This window comes from Trichosurus vulpecula, chromosome 6, assembly GCF_011100635.1.
Source record: "Trichosurus vulpecula isolate mTriVul1 chromosome 6, mTriVul1.pri, whole genome shotgun sequence".
In the NCBI taxonomy this organism is placed as follows: domain Eukaryota; kingdom Metazoa; phylum Chordata; class Mammalia; order Diprotodontia; family Phalangeridae; genus Trichosurus; species Trichosurus vulpecula.
In genome coordinates this window covers 168,790,076-168,809,741 of record NC_050578.1, presented here as the reverse complement: position 1 = coordinate 168,809,741, position 19,666 = coordinate 168,790,076, and the positions used below count along the sequence as shown (strand labels likewise).

Genomic DNA, 19,666 nt, shown 5'->3' with positions numbered 1-19,666 from the left:
ATTTTCAAAAACCTTGTCTAGGATATATTGATTGTCATTGCAAAAGGAATGCTAAGGAACTGGTAGAAAATAAGCTATGTGGCTTTTTTTTAGCATCTCTTTACTGTAATGATATAATATGGATTTCTGCAGCATGTTTGTATGTGCTGATGGTTACATATACAGCTGAATTGTAATTATTTGTACTTTTAAGTCAATTGAACTTAAAAGAGAAAAGGGCATTATATTTTGCATAGGTAGACAGCATATTTTAATTTTAGGTTTTCTTTTTTGGTCACTTAATGTTATAAAAAATTTATCTGTAGAGTTAAAGTGCTACTAATAATTTAGAGACAGAGCAATTGAGTTAATGTGGTTTCAGTATTTTGTATTCCTGTTAGAAACTTGTTATATTATCGAGAATAGTTTATTTAATGAAAGGGTAGTATTCATAGTTTATCTTTTTTCCAAAATCAAATTGTATTTCTCTATTTAGAAAATAATATAGTATGTCATTAAGGTGTAATGAAAAAAAATTTTTTAGAATTTCAAGCCAGTGTTTTATAAACTGAGGAAGTGTATCTGTCATCATAGCTAGAAAAAAGTTTTTAACATGTAACTTATTTTTGAGGAGGATTAAGTATGTATTTCATATATACATATATTTGAATAGATATGATATCAGATTTGCCTTTCTTCCCCTAAAAATAGTTGCCATAGTTAATATGATACACAATTAACTTCTGCTGTAATGCTACATAATGAAGAATCATCTTAATGGGATATTCTTAGAGTGATATAAAAATAATCACCTCTTTTTGAGAGATTGATGAATGTATTAAAGTATAAGCCAGACATTTTGATTTGTGAAGAAAACAGAGCAACAAAAAAGGAATCATTTCAAAAGGGAATCATGTAAAAATCTAGGGAAAATGTATTATCATTTTTTCTTTAGAAATGAGGATTAAGTAAATCTGTATGGAATAAATGAATCACAGGCAAGAAGAATTCTGTTCACTTTTGTAAATAAAATACTGAGGGACAGTTTGAACATTAATTTCTCAAAAATAAAATAAGAAAATTGAAATGGCTCTCTTTACTTCTTTGAGTCATAGCCAGTTTATTTTTTTAAGTTTTGTTCGTACATTTTGGGTTTTTTTTCTCACATTATTTTCCAAGTGTATTCTTTCTTCTTCCCTGTCCTGTGAGCCTTCTTTTGTTAAAAGAAAGGAAGGAAAAAAAGAAGTAAACAAAACTAACTGAAAAATTAATCTAATTTGAAACAATATATAGTAGTGCATACTCATAGCTCCAACTTCTCCAACAAAAGGAGGGAAATGCATTTCTATATCTCTTCTTAGGTACCTACAGTAGTTATTATAATTACACCCTTAATTTTCTTTTTGTTTACATTTTCTTAGCCATTATTTTTTATTGCTTTCCTATATCTGTTTATTTCATAACATTTCATGCATGTCTCATATTTCTCTGAATTCTTCAGATTAATTGTTTCCTCTGGAAAAATAATATTCAATTATATTCATGTATCACAATTTGTATAACTACTTTGCAATCAATGTCTAGCACTTTGTTTCCATTTTTTTTCCTATCACAAAAAAGTACTACTAGGTATATTTTAATTTATGGTAGACCTTTTTTCTCAAGGCCTCTTTGGGGGTATATTCCTACTGATGAAATCTCTGGGTTAAAAGGGAATAGACATTTTGATCACCTTTTTCAAAGTGTTTTCTTATATAGTTAAACCAATTCATAGCCTTACCAACAGTTATTAGTGTACCTATCTTCCCATAGTCCTTCCAACATTGACTATTTCCATCCACATAATTTTGATCAATTTACTGATTGTAAGGTGAAGCTTTCAGGGTTGTCTCAGTTTACATTTCTCGTTAGTGTTTTGGAGCAGTCTTTCATGAGATTAATAGTTTGCAAATCCTTTTTTGAGAACTGTTTGTTGATAGCCTTTGACCATTTTTTGGTTGGTCAGTCAACCAGCCTATTCTTCTTTATGGTTTGTGTTTTTTCTTCTATGATGAATTTTTAAAATCTTACTCATATTTCTTTATCCCAAAAGAAAATAAGCTGTACATTTAAGTCTTAGACTTAGAAAAGGTCATTTTTACATATGATGTATGTTATCTGGATTCTCATAATTTCAAATATGTTTGAAGTACCTCATTTAATAAATATTTGTGGGGTGTTATGCTAGCACAAGGAAGAAAAAGATACAGTTCCTACCCTCAAAAAGCTAATAATAGTGATGATAATAATAGCTAACATTTATATAGCACTTACTGTATGCCAGGCATTAGGCTAAGGGCTTTAAAAATGTTATCTCATTTGATCCTCATAACAGCCCTGGGAGGGAGGTACTATTATTATCCCCATTTTATAGAAGAGGAAACTGAGACAAATAGATTAAATGACACAGCTAGTAAGTAGTTGAGGCTCGATTTGAACTTGGGGCTTCCTGACACTGTGCATGTGTGTATAAATATATGTTTAAAAAATATGTGTATATGTCACATATCACTCTGGTACTAAGTACAATGTACTATCATAATATAGAGAGAAGCAAAGTGCTATGGCTTTCAGAGAAGAGAGAGTACTTTCTGCAGTAAATAATCTTCCTTTCATCTCTAGCCTTTTTCAAAAGAAAGGAGTTTTTCATGGTATCCTCTTTTTGCTGCCATTATTTAATTCGTTGAGCAAATCTCTTAGGGGTTGCCTCTCTACTATGCACAAACCCACACTCTGTCACTTTTAATGTAGAAGAATACACACATCTTCAGCTGATGTTCAATCCAATTTTTATACGTGCTTTTAGAAGAATTTACTTTCATACATATCTGTAAAGACTAGAAATAACTTTCTATAATAAATTTTTGCTTGAGAGCACTATGAATTGAGATTCTTTTTTTCAGATATAGTAATGTCTTGAGCATTTGTTATTTAGAAATTTGTATTCTAAGAAATGTCATTTACTTAATGCCTAAAGCTTAGACCAACAAATGAGGGAGTGGAGAGTACATAATGATTCTATACCATTCAAAGAAAACCAAAAAACAGCCACCACTAATGCTAATGATGATGTTTCTATGCAGTACTTACAGATTATAAAATTTTTTCACATATATTATGTGTATATATACATATATATATTTTATGTATTTGATCCTCAGAGTGAGAGCTAAGACTCAGAGAGCTTAATTGACTTGCCCAAGGTCACAAAATTCAATTCAGTTAACAAAAAGTAAACTGCTATGTTCAAGGCTAGTGTACATGCTAGCCTTGAGATAGGAAGAGAAAAAGAGGAAGAGGGAAGAGCCCTCAGCATTTTAAGTGGACATCTGGCCCCTCTCCATCCTTCTGCTGGGGTAAATCTATCTGAAGACATTGATAAGAATCACACAGGATGGGCAGGCATGGTTGGGTTATAATTTGCAATACTGGAAGGAATACCTACATGTATGAAATCACAGATCCGTTTGAGAATTTGAGTACATAAAAGGCACACAACCAATAAGATCTTTGGATTCTTCTTTTCTTTGCATCATTTTTTTCTCAAGTACTTCAGGAATGATGATATATTTTTCAGTTGCATGCTAGCTATACGAAGATTCTGGCCTGAATTTTATGCTAATACTAGGGATATGTGTGTAAGTGTGTGTGTATTTTTGTGTGTAATTCATGGCCCAACATGGGACTGAACCCAAAATTCAGTCTTGGGGGCATCTCCAAGAATGGTATCTCTTTAGCTTATTTTATTTCTATCCATTGTTCCTTATAACAACTTCATCATATTGCTCATGTCTAGGTGTCTCCACTGTTAAAGTAAAAGGGTTCCCAGTGTCTTTATTAGGATGCAAGTTCGCGTACTAGATATAGACCCTACTTTCATGCCATAGAATATACAACAAAAAAATTCACAGTAGCCCATAAATAGGCAATGCAATTCTTACTCCCTTCCTGGTGAGACCCAGCTTCACCCTAGAGATCTCTAAATAAATGTATAGTCTTATAATATTACCTTAAGAATTAGATTCCTGGGCAGCTAGGTGGCGCAATGAGTAGAGCACTGGCCCTGGAGTCAGGAGGACCAGAGTTGAAATCTTGCCTCAGACACTTCACACACTTACTAGCTGTGTGACCTTGGGCAAGTCACTTAACCCCAATTGCCCGGCCTTCCCTCCTCCAAAAAAAATAATTAGATTCCTGCTTTGAAGAAAATCAAATTTGGGGTTGCTAAAGCAACAACTCTTCATTCTCTATTGGACCTCTGTGACCAAATAATTTATAGTAGTGCTCCAGTATTCCAGTTGTTCCATGATCTCATTAATGTGAATATTCCCTCCAGTGAAGCAGATTACAATCCAGCCATGCTTGCCTATCCTATATAACTCTTATCTATGTCCTTCCATGAAACTGCCATGAGGGCCCACCCAAATCTTCCCACATTTCACAGATATCAATGGAGTACAGGCATACATTGGAGACATTGCGGGTTTGGTTCCAGACCACCACAATAAAGCGAATATTATAGTAAAGCGAATCATATGAAATTTTTGGTTCATATAAAAGTTACGTTTACACTATACTATAGTCTATTAAGTGTGCAATAGTATTATGTCTAATAAAACAAATAAAAAATAGCTTAATTTAAAAATACTTTATTGCTAAAATGTTAACCATTGTCTGAGCCTTCAGCAAATCATAATATTTTTGTTGATGAAGGGTCTTGCCTCGATGTTGACAGCTGCTGTCTCATCAGGATAGTGGTTGTTGTTGTTATTATTATTATTATTAAAATAAGACAACAATGAAGTTTGCCACATCAGAACAATTAGAGGCCATTGTAGGGTTATTAATTGGTATAATTTCAATATTGTTGTTTCTCAAGGAATAGGGAAGCCTCAGGAGAGGGACAGAGACAGGGGACTGGCCAGGTGGTGGAGCAGCCAGAACTCATAGCATTTATCAATTAAGTTTGCTATCTTACATAGGTGCGGTCCATGGAGCCCCAAAACAATTATAATAGTAACATCAAAGATCACTGATCACAGAGCACCATAATAGATAAAACAGTAAGGAAAAAGTTTGAAATATTGCAAGGATTACCGAAGTGTGACACAGAAACACAATATGAGCACATGCTGTTGGGGAATTGGCACCAATGGACTTCGCTCAACATAGGGTTACAACATCTGCAAAGTACAATAAAGTGAAGAGCAATCAAACATGGCATGCCTGCACATGCTGCGTGCCCATGCTGCATGCCCATCAGTAGGTAGCATTTCATGCTTCCTGCATTCCTGGCCTCTATGTCTTACAGTCATGAATTTCTTTGATGAAATCCTCTATAGCCTTTCTCTTATGTAATTCCTTGTTTGTAATGTATTGCAGCCTGCTGAGAGTAGATCCTTCTAGGATAAAGCCCAAGGTCACAAACTCCAAGTGGGAATGCAAATACACTGACATGAAGAATAATCTGGAAGAAGAGTCAGTCAATGAGCATTTATTAAGTGCCAGGCACTGTGCTAAGTACTGGAGACAGAAAGACAAAAGATAGTCCCTGCCCTCAGAGCTCACAATCTAAAAGAGACGACAACAAGCAAGCAAATACATACAAACAAGCTATATATAGGATAAATAGGAAATAATTAACAGGGAAGGAACTAGAATTAAGAAGGATTAAGGAGCTTCCTGTAGAAGTTGGGATTTTGGTTGCAACTTGAAGGAAGCCAGGGAAGCCAAGAGGCGGGGATGAGTAAGGAGGATATTCCAGGCATGGAACACAGCCAGAGAAAATATCTTGTATGAAGAACAGCAAGGAGACTAGTGTCACTGGATTGAAGAATGTATGGGAGGGGTGTAAAGTATAAGAAGCCTGGAAAGGTGGGGGGTAGGTTATAAAGAGCTTTGAATGTCAAATTGTATTTTATATTTGATCCTGGAGGTGACAGTGAGTCACTGGAGTTTATTAAGTAGACTGGTGGCATGATGGAACCTGTGCTTTCAGAAAATCATTTCACAGCTGAATGGAGGGTGGATTAGCCTGTGGAGGCACTTGTGGCAGGTAAACTAATCAGTAAGCTATTGCAGTAGTCCAGGTGTGAGATGATGAGGGCTTGCACCAGAGTAGTGGTAGTATCAAAGGATCAAATGGGCCTATTCAAGAGATGTTACAGATAAAATCGATAGGCCTTAGCAACAGATTGGATATAGGTGGTGAGAGTGAGGAACTAAGGATGACACCCACTTTATGAACCTGAGGACCTGGGAAGATGATGTCACCTTCACCAGTAATAAAGAAGTTAGGAGGTGGAGGAGAGTTTATGGGAAAAGAAAATGAATTCACTTTTGGACATGTTGAATTTAAGATGTCTACTGGACATCCAGCTTTAGGTGCTAGTCTTGGAGGTCCCACAGTGAAGTTAGGGCTAGATAAGTATATTTGAGAATCAACATTTGAGATGATAATTAGTTGTTGAAATTACCAAATGGAGTAGGATAACAGGATAAAAGAAGAGGACCCAGGACAGAATTCTTTGGGTCATCTAAAATTAGATGTCACAATGTGGGTAATGGAGACTGAAAAGGAGTTTGTCAGATAGGTGGTAGGGGGACCAGGAAAGAATGGCATCCAGAAGACCTAGAAAGGAGAGAGTTTCAAGAAGTGGATGAATGATAATGTCACAGACTGCAGAAAAATCAAGAAGAATGAAGATTGAGAAAAGGTCAGTGGATTTGCTAATTAAAAGATCTTTGGTAACTTTGGAAAGAGCAGTTTCAGTTGAATAATGAGGTCAGAAGTTTAATTGAATAGAGTTAAGAGAGTGAGAGGAGAGGAAGTGGAGGCACGTATTGTAGATGGCCTTCTGAAGGAGTTTAGTCAGAAAGGGCAGAGGGGAGATAGGATGACGGTTAGCAGGGATGGAAGGAGCAAGTGAGGTTTTTTTGAGCATATTTGGGCAGATATGGGCATATTTGTAGATAGTAGAGAAGGGGCCAACAGACAAGAAGAGATTAAAGATAAGTTAGAATGAGGATGATAGAAGAGAAGCAAAAAGCAATAACATTAAAAGAAATCATGCTCTCCATATAGGCAAATATGAAAGATAGGATGCATAGAGACAAGCTTACTTATTATAGGTCTCCCAGAAGAATATGACAAGTCAAAAAATCTGACCACTATAATGCAAGAAATAATACAAAAAAACCACCTACAACTTCTGAACACAGAAAACAAAATGCCAATCAAAGGAACCCACAGATCCTTCTGGGAAAAAGCCCAAGGCCACAAACTCCAAGACACGTTGTGGTTAAATTTAACAATGCCATTGAGAAGAAAACAAATTCTGCAAGTCACCAGGAGAAAGACCTTCAAATATAATGAAAAGGAAAACTTTAATAACCAAGACTATTCTGCATCCAGAATGGAGTACTACATTCCTCAGAGCAGTGGAGCTCCAGATGCAACCCAAGATGATCTAACCAGCAGATCTAAGCTTAACTACAAAAGGAAAAAAATATGGATGTTCAATAATGAATTCATTCCAAGAATTCTTTAAAAAGCTCAATGCATTAAGTCTAAAGTAGCTGAGAGAAGGTAAGAGTAAGGAAGTAGTAAAGCAACAGAATATACAGACCCAGAGGCCAAAGAACAGCTTGATTAGGTGATGTTACTTTCTTTTTTGGTAATACAGAAATCACTTACTCATCAACAGTAAGTCAAAGGGTGACCACAGCAAGAAGGTACCTGAGGGAGTGAAAGAAACATTTTGTGCTGGTCAAGCCAAAAATCCCCATTACCACCTTAGGCCCTGATTGAGCTAGCCTAGAACCCTGAGCCCAAGAGTCTTGGGAATAGCAGTACTCCTCAGAACACTGGCACCCTTCCCAGCCTGGGCCATGCAGCTGTCATTGAGGGGAGCAATCACTGTAGCAGTATGGTACAGTTAGTAAAATACTATACTTCAAGAAGAAAAGAAATGGAGAAAGGGGCCATCTTTGCTACCACCAACACTAATTGCTGCCACTGACTGGCAAGTAAGCCTGAAAGCCCTGGGAGTGGCAACAACCCCCTTTCAAAATATCACTCATGCTTCTGTCCCAGCCCCCTCAGCCACCATCTGGGAAAACAACCCCTCTGCAGACTCACAACTCACAACTGCTTAACTGAAGACCTAGAAAAGAAAGTTGTCACCATTAAAATCCTTGGTGCTGTCAAATAGTTCAGCATCAGAAACTGATATGATTTTATCCTTGGAAATGACATTAAAGGCACTACCCTGTCTTCTGCTGCTGTACCCCAAGGACCATGGTAGCTTTCCATCTGACTTGCAGCTGAAACTTTCTGTAGGTGTTGTCTCCTCCACTGGAATGTGTACTCCTTGAGAGTGGTACTGTCTCATGTTAATTTGTATCTCCAGACCTTATTTCTTCATTCAGATAGCAATGAACTGTTTTTCCTAGAGTCTTGGAGTTGAATGTGAACTTAAAGATCAGCTATTCTAACCTCAAATAAAATTTAAAAATCTCTTTTAAAATACCTATCTTCTACATGTATGCTTCCAGAAAAGGGGATTTGGCTACCTCAGGAGATAACCCATTTCATTTTTGGACAACTCTAGGTAGAAAGTTCTTTATTAACTGCAGTCAAAATCTGTTTCCCAGTAACTTCCACTCATTAGTTCAAATTCTGTCCCCTGGGGGAGGGGGAGGGACAAAAGAACATTTATTCCCCTTTCTAGGAGGAAAAGGAATAAGCATTTATATAGTACCTACTATGCACCAGATACTGTAATTTTTAAACTTTTTAAACACTTTTTAAACAAATATTATCTCATCTACAGGATAGCCTTTTAAATAGTTTAAGATTGTTATTATACTAATAGTTATTATTGATTAAAAATGTTGAACAGGTCAGGGCCAAGACATAAGATCCGTAGTTCTAGCATCTGTTTTTCCAGGTCCTGGAAAAAATGGGAATATATGCCACATTCACTGCCTCTTTTCCTTCATTCTCATATTTTCAACTCTGACTATATAAACAAATATTTCAGCAGTATTTTGAGTGGTTTTTGGAAACTTCTTAAATAGATAATACTATTCCAGTATTTGATCTCGTGAAAATGGATTGTGTCTAGTCCACACTAATTTAAAACTATCTGTTTTGTCTGTTTTGATTCTATGGATATGTAATGAATTTTTGGTTTACATCAATGAAAATATATAGGTGTTCGAATAATCCAATACAATGATAACCTATCTGAAGGACAATGGGGGAGCCAAGAAAGCTGTCTCTTTTCTTAGGCCTGCCTAATAAGCTCCCTGTTCTCCTGAGAATGAATATTATCACCTTTAGACTAGTGCCGTGAAACAGTCTAAGGCCCTTTTCTCTTTCATTTGGAGCAATGGAGAATGGCTACTGGGGCAATTATAATGAATAGTATAATGAATAGAGCACTGGGCCTGGAGTCGGGAATACCTGGCCTCAGACACTTACTAACTGTGTGACCCTGGACAAGTTACTTAACCTCTGTTTGCCTCAGTTTATCCAGCTGTAAAATGGGGATAAGAATAGCACATGGACCTCCCAGGCTTGTTGTGAGGATCAAATGAGGTAATAATTGTAAAGCATTTAAGTATAGTGCCTGGTACTGGTCAGGAGTTTGGGGAGATGCATTTAAAGAGCTAAAGGCAAATGAAAAGGGCAAAGATAAGGTTGCGAAACTAAGAGTAGGAATTATTAACAAAGGAGTGAAAAAATGGGTAGGTTGAAGCCAGGAAGAAATAGGCCGAATTCCAGAAAGCCACAGTGGCACAGCCCTGTTCTGATATATAAGCATGATCATGAACATAGATGATACTGGTCAAATAAGGAGAAAGCTTAATTAACTAATTGTCACAGAGAGATAATGTGTTTGCTTAGTAAATGATGATATTTGAAGCTTGGTCTTTTAAAGCTGCTTCTACTTTGAAAACAAATAGAAGTATTTGAAATATTAATTCATTTGCTGCCACATCCTTTGTTGTCTTTTGTCCTTTGTTCTGGAAGAGGACCATGGCATCAGGAAGGTGATGCATGACTTGCAGGTGGATTTGAATTTACTTTAGCGGATCTATGATTTTATGAGTATGGGCATTCCTTCCACCAGTGAATATTGCAGCCTGTCCATTCCTTCTTATCCTTCATGTTCTTCCATATGTCTTTAATAAAGTAGCTATCCAATGTGATGGAAACCTATCTGTAGGTCTTCTTAAAAAATTTTATTTAGTTTTTCCCCAGTTACATGTAAAAACAATTTTTAACATTTTTTTTTAAACTTTGAGTTCCAAATTCACTCCCTTCCTCCCTCCACACTCACCCATCTCCATTGAGAGGGCAAACAATTCCCTATAAGTGATATATGTGTAGTCATGCAAAACATATCCATAATAGTCATGTTGTGAAAGAAAACATAGACAAAAAAACTCAAGAAAAAAAGTTTTTAAAAAATATGCTTCAATCTGTATTCAGAGATCATTAGTTCTTTCTCTGGGGATGGATAGCATTTTTCATTCTAAGTCCTTCAGAGTTGTCATGTATCATTGTATTGCTGGGATTCGCCAAGTCATCCACAACTGATCATCTTGTAATATTGCTGTTACTTTGTACCCAGTATATTTCACTTTGCATCAATCCATGCAAGTCTTTCCAGGTTTTTCTGAGAGCATCCTACTTATCATTTCTTATAGTACAATAGCATTCCCTCATTTTTACATACCACAGCTTGTTCAGCCACTCCCCAATTGATGTGCATCCCCTCAATTTCTACTCCTTTACCCCTAGAAAAGAGCTGCTATAAATATTTTTGTACATATAGGGATACAGACCTAGTAATGGTATTGCTATGTCAGAGGGTATGCATGGTTTTATAGCCCTTTAGACATATTTCCAAATTGCTCTATAAAATGGTTTAATCAATTCACAACTCCGACAATAGTACATTAATGTCTCATTTTTCCCACATCCCCTCCAACATTTGTCATTTGCCTTTTCTGTCCCATTAGTTAATCTAATAGGTATGAGGTAGTACCTCAGAATTGTTTTAATTTGCATTTGTCCAATCAATAATGAGTTAGAGTATTTTTTTCATGTGGCTGTAGATAGCTTTAATTATTTCATCTGAAAACTGATTATATCTTTTGATCATTTATCAGTTGGGGAATAGCTCTAATTTTTATAAATTTGACACAGTTTTCTATATGTTAGAAAAATGAGGTCTTTATCAGAGAAACTTGCTTCAAAATTTTTTTCACAGTATTGTTAATTGTATTTCTCTCCATCCTATTCCCCTCCCCACGCTTATTCTGTTCTCTCTCTCCTTTCACCCCGTCCCTCCTCAAAAGTGTTTTGCTTCTGACTACCCCTTCCCCCTATCTGCCCTCCCTTCTATTACCTCCCCCCATATCTTATGCCTTTCCCTTTCTATATTCCTGTAGGGTGAGATAGATTTATATACCCAATTGCCTGTGTATCTCATTTCCCAGTTACATGTAAAAATGATTTTTAACATTCATTATTAAAACTTTGAGTTCCAAATTCTCTCCCTTCCTCCCTTCCCATCCACCCCCATTAAGAAGGCAAGCATGTGTAGTGGTGCAAAACACTTCCATAATAGTCATGTTGTGAAAAGACTATTTTTCACTCCATCCTATCCCACCCTCCATTTATTCTTTTCTCTCCTTTCACCCTGTCCCTCCTCAAAACTGTTTGCTTCTGATAACCCCCGCCAACCTGCCCTCCCTTCTATCACCCTCCCCCCCCCATTTTATCACCTTCCCCCTTACTTTCCTGTAGGGTGAGATAGATTTCTATACCCAATTGAGTGTGTATGTTATTCCCTCTCAAGCCAATTCTGATGAGAGTTAAGGTTCATTCATTCCCTCTCACTTCCCCCCTCTTCCCCTCCACTGTAAAAGCTTTTTCTTGCCTCTTTTATGTGAGATAATTTACACCATTCTACCTCTCCCTTTCTCTTTTTCCCAGTACATTCCTCTCTCACTCCTTAATTTTATTTTTTAGATATCATCTCTCCATATTCAAGTCACCCCGTGCCCTCTGTCTATATATATTCCTTCTAACTACCCTAATAATGAGAAAGGTCTTATGAGTTATGTCTAGGTCTTTTAACCTAGACCATAAAATACTTCAGTTATCATTTTATTAAGTATTAGGATAAGATATATATATATATATATAGTTGCTGAGTTTAATAATTACCATAAATTAAATATATTTATCAATTGCATGTTTTAATTTTGTATTGCGAGGTTATTCAGTATGTATAAAAACCTCAATAATTACCTTTGCTAAAAATAATAAATTATTTCTAAATCAATCTTACTATTAACAACAATAAAAATAATTTATAATCAGGATGCTTTTCTCATGAGAGCTGAGTATAATTTGATCAAGATGCCTCTGATTACATTTGCTTTAGAAAGTTCTTGCTTATTCATAGTTTGATTATACAAACCCTTCATTCTTTCTTTCAATTACTGGTTTTTAGTTGTTTTACTGACACATTCATATACTCATAGATTTAGAGCTAGAAGGAACTTCAGAGGTCATCCAGTCCCACAGCCTTCTTCTATAATTGAGTAAACAGACCTAACAAGGTTCTTGGCCAAGGTCAAATAGGTAGTAAATGGTAGAGAGCTAGGATTCACATTTAGGTCACAGAAGCACAAATTCCAAGGGTTGGAAGAGTATCATTGGCCATCTAATAACCTGTACCTAAAAGGAATCCCTGACAAGTGGTCATCCAGCTTTTGCTTAAATACCTCCAAGAAGGAGAAAGCCACCACATCTAAAAATAACCCATTCCACTTTTGGATAGCACTGGTTGTTAGGAAATTTTTCCTGACATTAAAGTTGAATTTGCCTCTTTGCAACTTTTACACATTTCTCCTGGTTCTACCTTTTGAGGCAGACAGAACAAGTGTAATCTCTGTAATCTCCACATGACAGCCCTTTAGATGCTTGGAGATAGCTATCCTTTTTCCCCTGCATCTTGTCTTTTCCATACTAATATCTTTAGCTCCTTCAAATGATCCTCATATGACACAGATTCAGTATCCTTTATCATTCTGGTTGTCTTCTTCTGCACACTTTCCAACTTAGTCCATCTTAACTTGTGATGTCCAGATGAGGTCTGCTTAGGACAAAGTAGAGAGGGACTATGTTAAGGGATATTAAGGGATCCCTTGAACTTCTCTTTTTGAGTTGCCATATTTTCCAGAAACACTGGACCCAGAGCATTAAGGAGGCCCTGAATGTCTCAAGGACAAAACCCCTATCTGACATAATTTGTTTGTACCTCAAGTTGGATCGTCTCTGTGTCCTTGGGAGGCAAGATTGGTGCCAGCCAGTCTGTGCCAGGCTGGGGAAAATGCTTGTAGGATCCTTTGCAGATAAGCAGACCCTCCTGTCTTCATAGTCTAGCAGTTCCCAAGAGGAAAGAATGTAGCTTCTGCCATTGCCTTGCTCCTCCCCTTTGTGAAAGATCAGTGAACCTTTCCCCTCCCATCCCATGCCCCTTCCAGTTTTCTCCTCTTTTTTTTGTACTGCCATAAATATGCAAACTTCTATAAGAACTGTGAACTCACTGGCTTCCACATGCATGTTCATTTCTCTTGTAATAAATCTGATTTTCTCATAAGTCTCATGACTTATTGTCTATTGACAACTCTCATTGTCTTATTCCTGGAGGCTCTGCTTCTATTAATGCAGCCCAGGACCAAATTAGCTTTTTTTGTTCCATTGCACTGCTAAGTCACATTGAAGACAAAGCCCACCAAAACCACTGAACCTTTTTTTCAGACAAACTGGTACCTAAGCATGCCTCTTCTGTTTTATCATTTTGAAATTATTTCTTTGTATCCAAGTATAAAGTTTTGCATTAATAACCCCAAATAAATGTCATCTTATTTGATTCAGCCTAGTGTTCTAGCTTATCAGGAATTTTGGATCCTGATTCTATCATCCAATGTTTTAGCTACCTCTGCTTTGTGTCATCTCCAAATTCAATGAGCATGTAATTAGTACCTTTATCCAAATCACTGATGAATTCAATTTGCTATTTAAAACTTACTTATAAAAACTTATTTATTATAAAATGGGTTAAGTAATAACATAAAATGACTATTTTTAATTATAGTTTAACTTAGAGTTTTGAAACCATTTTTGGTAAATGTTGGCTTACAAAGCTAATATTACTTAATCGAATTTTAACTATTCAAAAAAACTTTGGAAAATTTCTGATTTAGTTTATTACAATTATATTTTTTCCTCAGTAATTTAATGACTTCTAGAAATATTTTGGTATATATGACATAGAGCATCTCTTCCTTTGTACACAACTCATACTCTGAACATGCTAAATAAAATAATTTGCACTTTTGGGTGTTAGGTGATTTTGAAGACTAACAGAAACCTTTGCCATGGTTTAGCAAACATAATTCTAGGTACACAGACAATAGATGTTTATTAAATGAACATACCTTTAACTAAACCCTTGACACCCCCTAATTTGTAAGAAACGTGAAGATTAAGAGTTACTTTTATCTTGTGTTGGGCATTACAAATGATGGCCCCAAATTTGTACTTCCAGCCTTTTGTATTTTAGGTGTAATGGAGATTGTAGATTATGAATTAAATGGAGTTTTTATGGACTGACCTGGGAATTTAAATACAGCTTATAACATTGTTTCTATTATACTCATTCTAAGTTTCATATAATGGATTTACAAGTGAACTTTTGGGACAAAGTAATTCTTATAATTTAGGGGTCAGCCTATATTTATTTTTCTGAATTAATTTAATTGCCTTCCTGTTCTGAGAAAAATGAATGGACTAGGTGACCTCTTTAGGTCTATAGTTGTTTGATTTAGAGTTACGAATATTTAGATGGCTGTGGTGGAACTGAATACAGGTGTACAAACATGAGAATGAAGCAATCTCAAATGATGATAAGTTCAGTGATAGCTGGAATTTGAGGAGGTAGTGGAGGTAGGAGTGGGGATATTCACACATGTGGAGATGACCAGGAATGTGTAGAGGCCTGGATCTGAGCAAATTAAGGTGAAAATTCACTATCAAAACCAAAGGACCCAAGAGCCAAGTCCAAAGTTTCAGTGGCCAAAGTATAGGAAGTATTTTTTGGAGATGTCTTGAAAGCAGAGTGGAGGTACAGTGGTTCTGGGCAAAGTAAGACAAAAGCATCCTACCTGATGGGGGACAAAAGTTATGGTGTTGAGGATGATGTATTAATGTAAGCAAGTATGGTGAGGAGATGGCCAGGAATATGGATTATTTCATGCAATTTCTTAGTTTCAGTGTACAGATTTTTTGTGGGTGGGGATATGATTGTAATATTTCAAGCCAGTTGTATTCTGTATTTTTTTCCAGGACTTCTAACAGCAGTCAGACATTGTCATCTTGCCATAACATGGAGCCGTGTTCATCAGATGAATTTTTCCAGGCCCTTAACCATGCTGAACAAACTTTTAAAAAGATGGAAAACTATTTGAGACACAAACAATTATGTGATGTGGTTTTAGTTGCTGGTGATCGAAGGATTCCAGCTCACAGGTACAATTTTTTAAAAATTAACTACTTTTTTTAGAAAATGTTTATTCATACATCTGCTTTAAATATGAACTTTAAATACATCTGGTTACAACTGTAAGTAGTCTCTTAATTCATTGTAAAATCTTAATAGCAAATTACATGTGACTTCACCTAGTTATATTGTATAATCTATATAAAAAATTCATGAAGAAAAGTGTTAAACTGTTCAAATGTTGCACATAGATAAACCCTAGGTAATGCCATTTTAAACTTTAAGGTGTTCACCTTAAAGCAGTGGTATCACTTGGTGCTTCTGCTCCTCTAAACAAATCTTGTACCCCATTATATCTCTAAGTCCTCAATATCAATGTGGAGAGTGTTCAGTGGTAAGGAGTGCTTAGAGGTACAAGCTTGTAGAATAGGATTGCTAAGAGTATATGAAGCTTAGAACCAGCTTCAGTTTGATGTGCTACTACAAGCAGGCCATTGATGTCAGTGAGAATCCAATGAAATTGATGAACTGTCCTTTTTTTGAGTGAGGAATAGGGGAGACATGGCAGTGACACTTAATGAATAATAATTTCATGAATGTCATTTTCCTTTTGGCAATTTCAATTTCATGGTTAATCATTGCTGTGGTCCCAAAAGTCTATTAAATACTTCAAAACTAGCCACCACTACTATATGATCCTAAAGGGTTTTCAAGCGCTCCAAAATTGAAGTAAAACTCACATATTATTTTTAAGAATGGTACTTGATAAGAGTAACCGACAATTTAATGAATAAGTCAACAAGTATTTATTGGAAACATGACTACTTCCTTCAAGAAGCTTACAAATGACTTGGAGAGACACAACAAAGAGACAGAATTGTCTGACTCCCTACAGTAGTGTTTGACAGCATAGAAGCAGGAGTGGAGATTAACGGTGGGAAAGATCCAAGGTTGTGGTCTGGAAAGGCATGAGTGGCAATGGAATAATGAAGGATCCAGAAGAGTTCAAAGCTGAGCTAGCTATCGAAAGAGTTGAGCTTTTGAAGGGAAGAAAGTGAGTCCAGAAGATGGGTAATGATGGCCTGGGAAACAGGAGAGGTGTAGTAACTAGAGGTTGTTGTGTGAGCAGAGAATGAGTTTTAGAAGGATGGAATAGGTATATCCAGGAGAGGAGGTTATAGTCCGACATGGGACTTTGAGAGTTGTAGATTGTAAAAGTGGAGTGCTTGTGAGTGATGGTAAGATCAAGGGTATCACCATCCCTGCGTGTGTTTAAGGTAGAGTGAACGTACAGGTCACGGGAGTTGGAGTATCTTTGGAAGAGTTGACAGTATACACTGGATTTTCCCAGTTGTTGTCAGGTGCTAATATATTGCCTTCACCGGGTAGCTGTGTTTTTGAAATAAGTTGAAACTTTAAAATGATGAAAAACTATAATTGGAATTTTAAGAAATTTCAAGAGAAGTAGATTATCCAAGAAATTGAGCATACGAAGTCATCCTTATGTAATTTATTTCAAGGTAATATAATAAAATTGCTGAGCCATTGAAGTGAAGAGACTTTATATTTCAAGGAATGTTGAAAGTCATCTAGTCCAATTCTTTCCTTTTACAAGTGAGGAAGCTAAAATTTACTGAGGTTTATTGCCTAATATCACACAAGTGACAGAACTAGAATCCAGGCATCCTAATTGTTAGCACCTTCAAAACTTTTAATATCATAACTGAGCATAGAAAAGTAGAAAATTTTCATTTTAAAAGTCAGATTTTAATAGTTATATTCTACAATTTACATAATGTTATTAAATGATTTTGTGAAAATAGTCAAAGTAATATTAAAAGGGGCATATCAGTGCCTAGGGACAGCATTAAAAAGAGATAATCACCCAAATGATATTAAGAAAGAGCCTTCACAGTTTTACTGATGGGCTTTGTTTATGTTATCTTAACAGTGTTACAGCAACCTTATATGACGTATGCTCATAATGGAAAAATACAAGTAATAAAAAAATAAAATACTAGAAGCGTGTCTAAGTTCTTTAAAACAAAGAGTATTGTAAACTGATCTGCTAAACCTACCCTAAAATGTTCTACCATTTGTTTACTCTCTAACAATGCATTTCTAAAGCACATTCTTAACAAAATTTTAGATTTTTTTGTCATTGTAAAATATAGCAAGGTTGTTTCTCAGTTTCATTTGATATTGTAGTTGATTTAATCTTCTTTGTGGTAACTTTTTCCCTTCTGGTTATTACAGATAGATTTACACAATGAAAGGATAAATCATTTACCTCAACAGAAAATATAGTGTCAGTAATGTTAATTTATAATTCAAAAGGGGGAACTGGAGCATGAAGACATTGTTAAATTTAAAATGAATCCCCCATAATAGTATACTTTCAAAGGATTTTTTTTTAAATAGAAGGAAGTATTTAGTAATGGACATTAGCTTGGATAAGGTCATTGAATTTTTCTTTTTTCCTAATGTATTCTCAGATTGGTACTCTCTGCTGTCTCTGATTATTTTGCTGCCATGTTTACTAATGATGTGAGGGAAGCAAGACAAGAAGAAATCAAAATGGAAGGTGTAGAGCCAAATTCACTTTGGGCTTTGGTTCAGTATGCATATACAGGTAGTAAATTTTTCTGAAACAGATAACAGAAATTTATCTTCATTTTATTTATATTACGGAGTAAAAAGTATACCCTGTCATTAAATTTCTCATGCCTTGTATCAGGAAGATTCCATAGAATGTGACAGTTTTTTATTCCAACTATTGTTACCACATTGACATAAACCATATCATATTCCATATACTACAGTAAGGGGCCATAAAGCCCCCTAGTTGATAATCCAATTTAAAAAAAACCAACAACTATGTACTTTTAATGGAGGATGGATTTTTTTAGTATACTTTGTGTTTCATGAACTTTTTAAAATTTTTATTAATTTATTTTAAACAAATACTAAAACTTGAATACATATAAGAAAAAGAAACATTATAAACTTAAATACCAATACTTAAACACAAATTGGAAAAGAAAAAAAGCATTGCCATGTGCACAGCAGAACATAAAAGAGGATTCAAAATATATAGCAATAAATTTCCATTTCAAGAAAGCCTGTATAATAAATAGTACACATTGTATTCCAAGCTGTCCATCTTTTCTTTGCTTCCTTGTAATTTTTCTTTTGTTCCCTATTGTGCACTTTTTATTTTGTTCTTTTCCGTCCCCCTGCCTCTCCACCCCCAAGAAGGCCACAATTAAGCACAGATTTTTTATGTATGTGTGTGCATATACACACATACATATATACATACATATACACACACATACACTCACTTACATACTCATACATATACTTATCTATAATCATATATAGACATACACATTCATATGCATCTATGTAAGATTGTACTATACTTGTTTGTCCCCTATTTCTCTGAGGGTGGATAACCTCTTCCTTCACAGGTGCAAATCTTCCCATATTTTTCTAAGTCCACCAACTCATTGTTTCCTATACCACAGCACTATTCGAACCTTATACAGTCCAGTTATTTTAAATAGTCTAAAATAATATTGATTAATATGGCTGACATATTTAGTGTAGTTTCCCTTTTCTTTCCTTTTGATTAAATCTATTTTAGCTTTAACTTTATCTGAGATCATGATTATTACCCCTGCTTTCTTTCCCATAGTAAATTCTACTCTTAATCTTTATTTTATGTTTGTATACATCTCCTATTTCCTATCCCTCCTGACTCTTCTGTGTTCTACCCACTACCTTGTCCTCCTGTTACTTAACTTGCTCCCACCAAAGATCCCTCCCTTACTCTCTCTCCCCACCATGAAATCCCTCCCCTATCCTTTCCCCCTCCCTATCCCCTTAGCCTTTCTTTCTGAATTTAGAAGACTTTTATGCCCTTCCAGATATATATGTATTGTTCCCTCTTTAATCCATTCCCGGTGAAAGCAGGGTTCCAGAACTACCAGCCCTCCTCCCCCATCTAATTTCTCTGTGTCAGTTCTTCCTCTCTTGTTTTATTCATATAAGAT

The 19,666-nt window shown here is 35.7% G+C and overlaps 1 protein-coding gene across 2 annotated transcripts in view; it reads left to right on the top strand.

Moving 5' to 3' along the window:
- The window catches only part of KLHL5 (kelch like family member 5), a 127,087-nt gene that overhangs the window by 39,493 nt on the left and 67,928 nt on the right, over positions 1 to 19,666 (top strand). For both annotated transcript variants that reach the window (XM_036765512.1, XM_036765513.1), the window contains exons 2-3: positions 15,455 to 15,637; positions 18,104 to 18,240. In XM_036765512.1, the coding sequence (XP_036621407.1) occupies positions 15,495 to 15,637; positions 18,104 to 18,240 (280 nt within the window). In that variant the 5' untranslated portion in view covers positions 15,455 to 15,494. The remainder of the gene's footprint in view (positions 1 to 15,454; positions 15,638 to 18,103; positions 18,241 to 19,666) is intronic.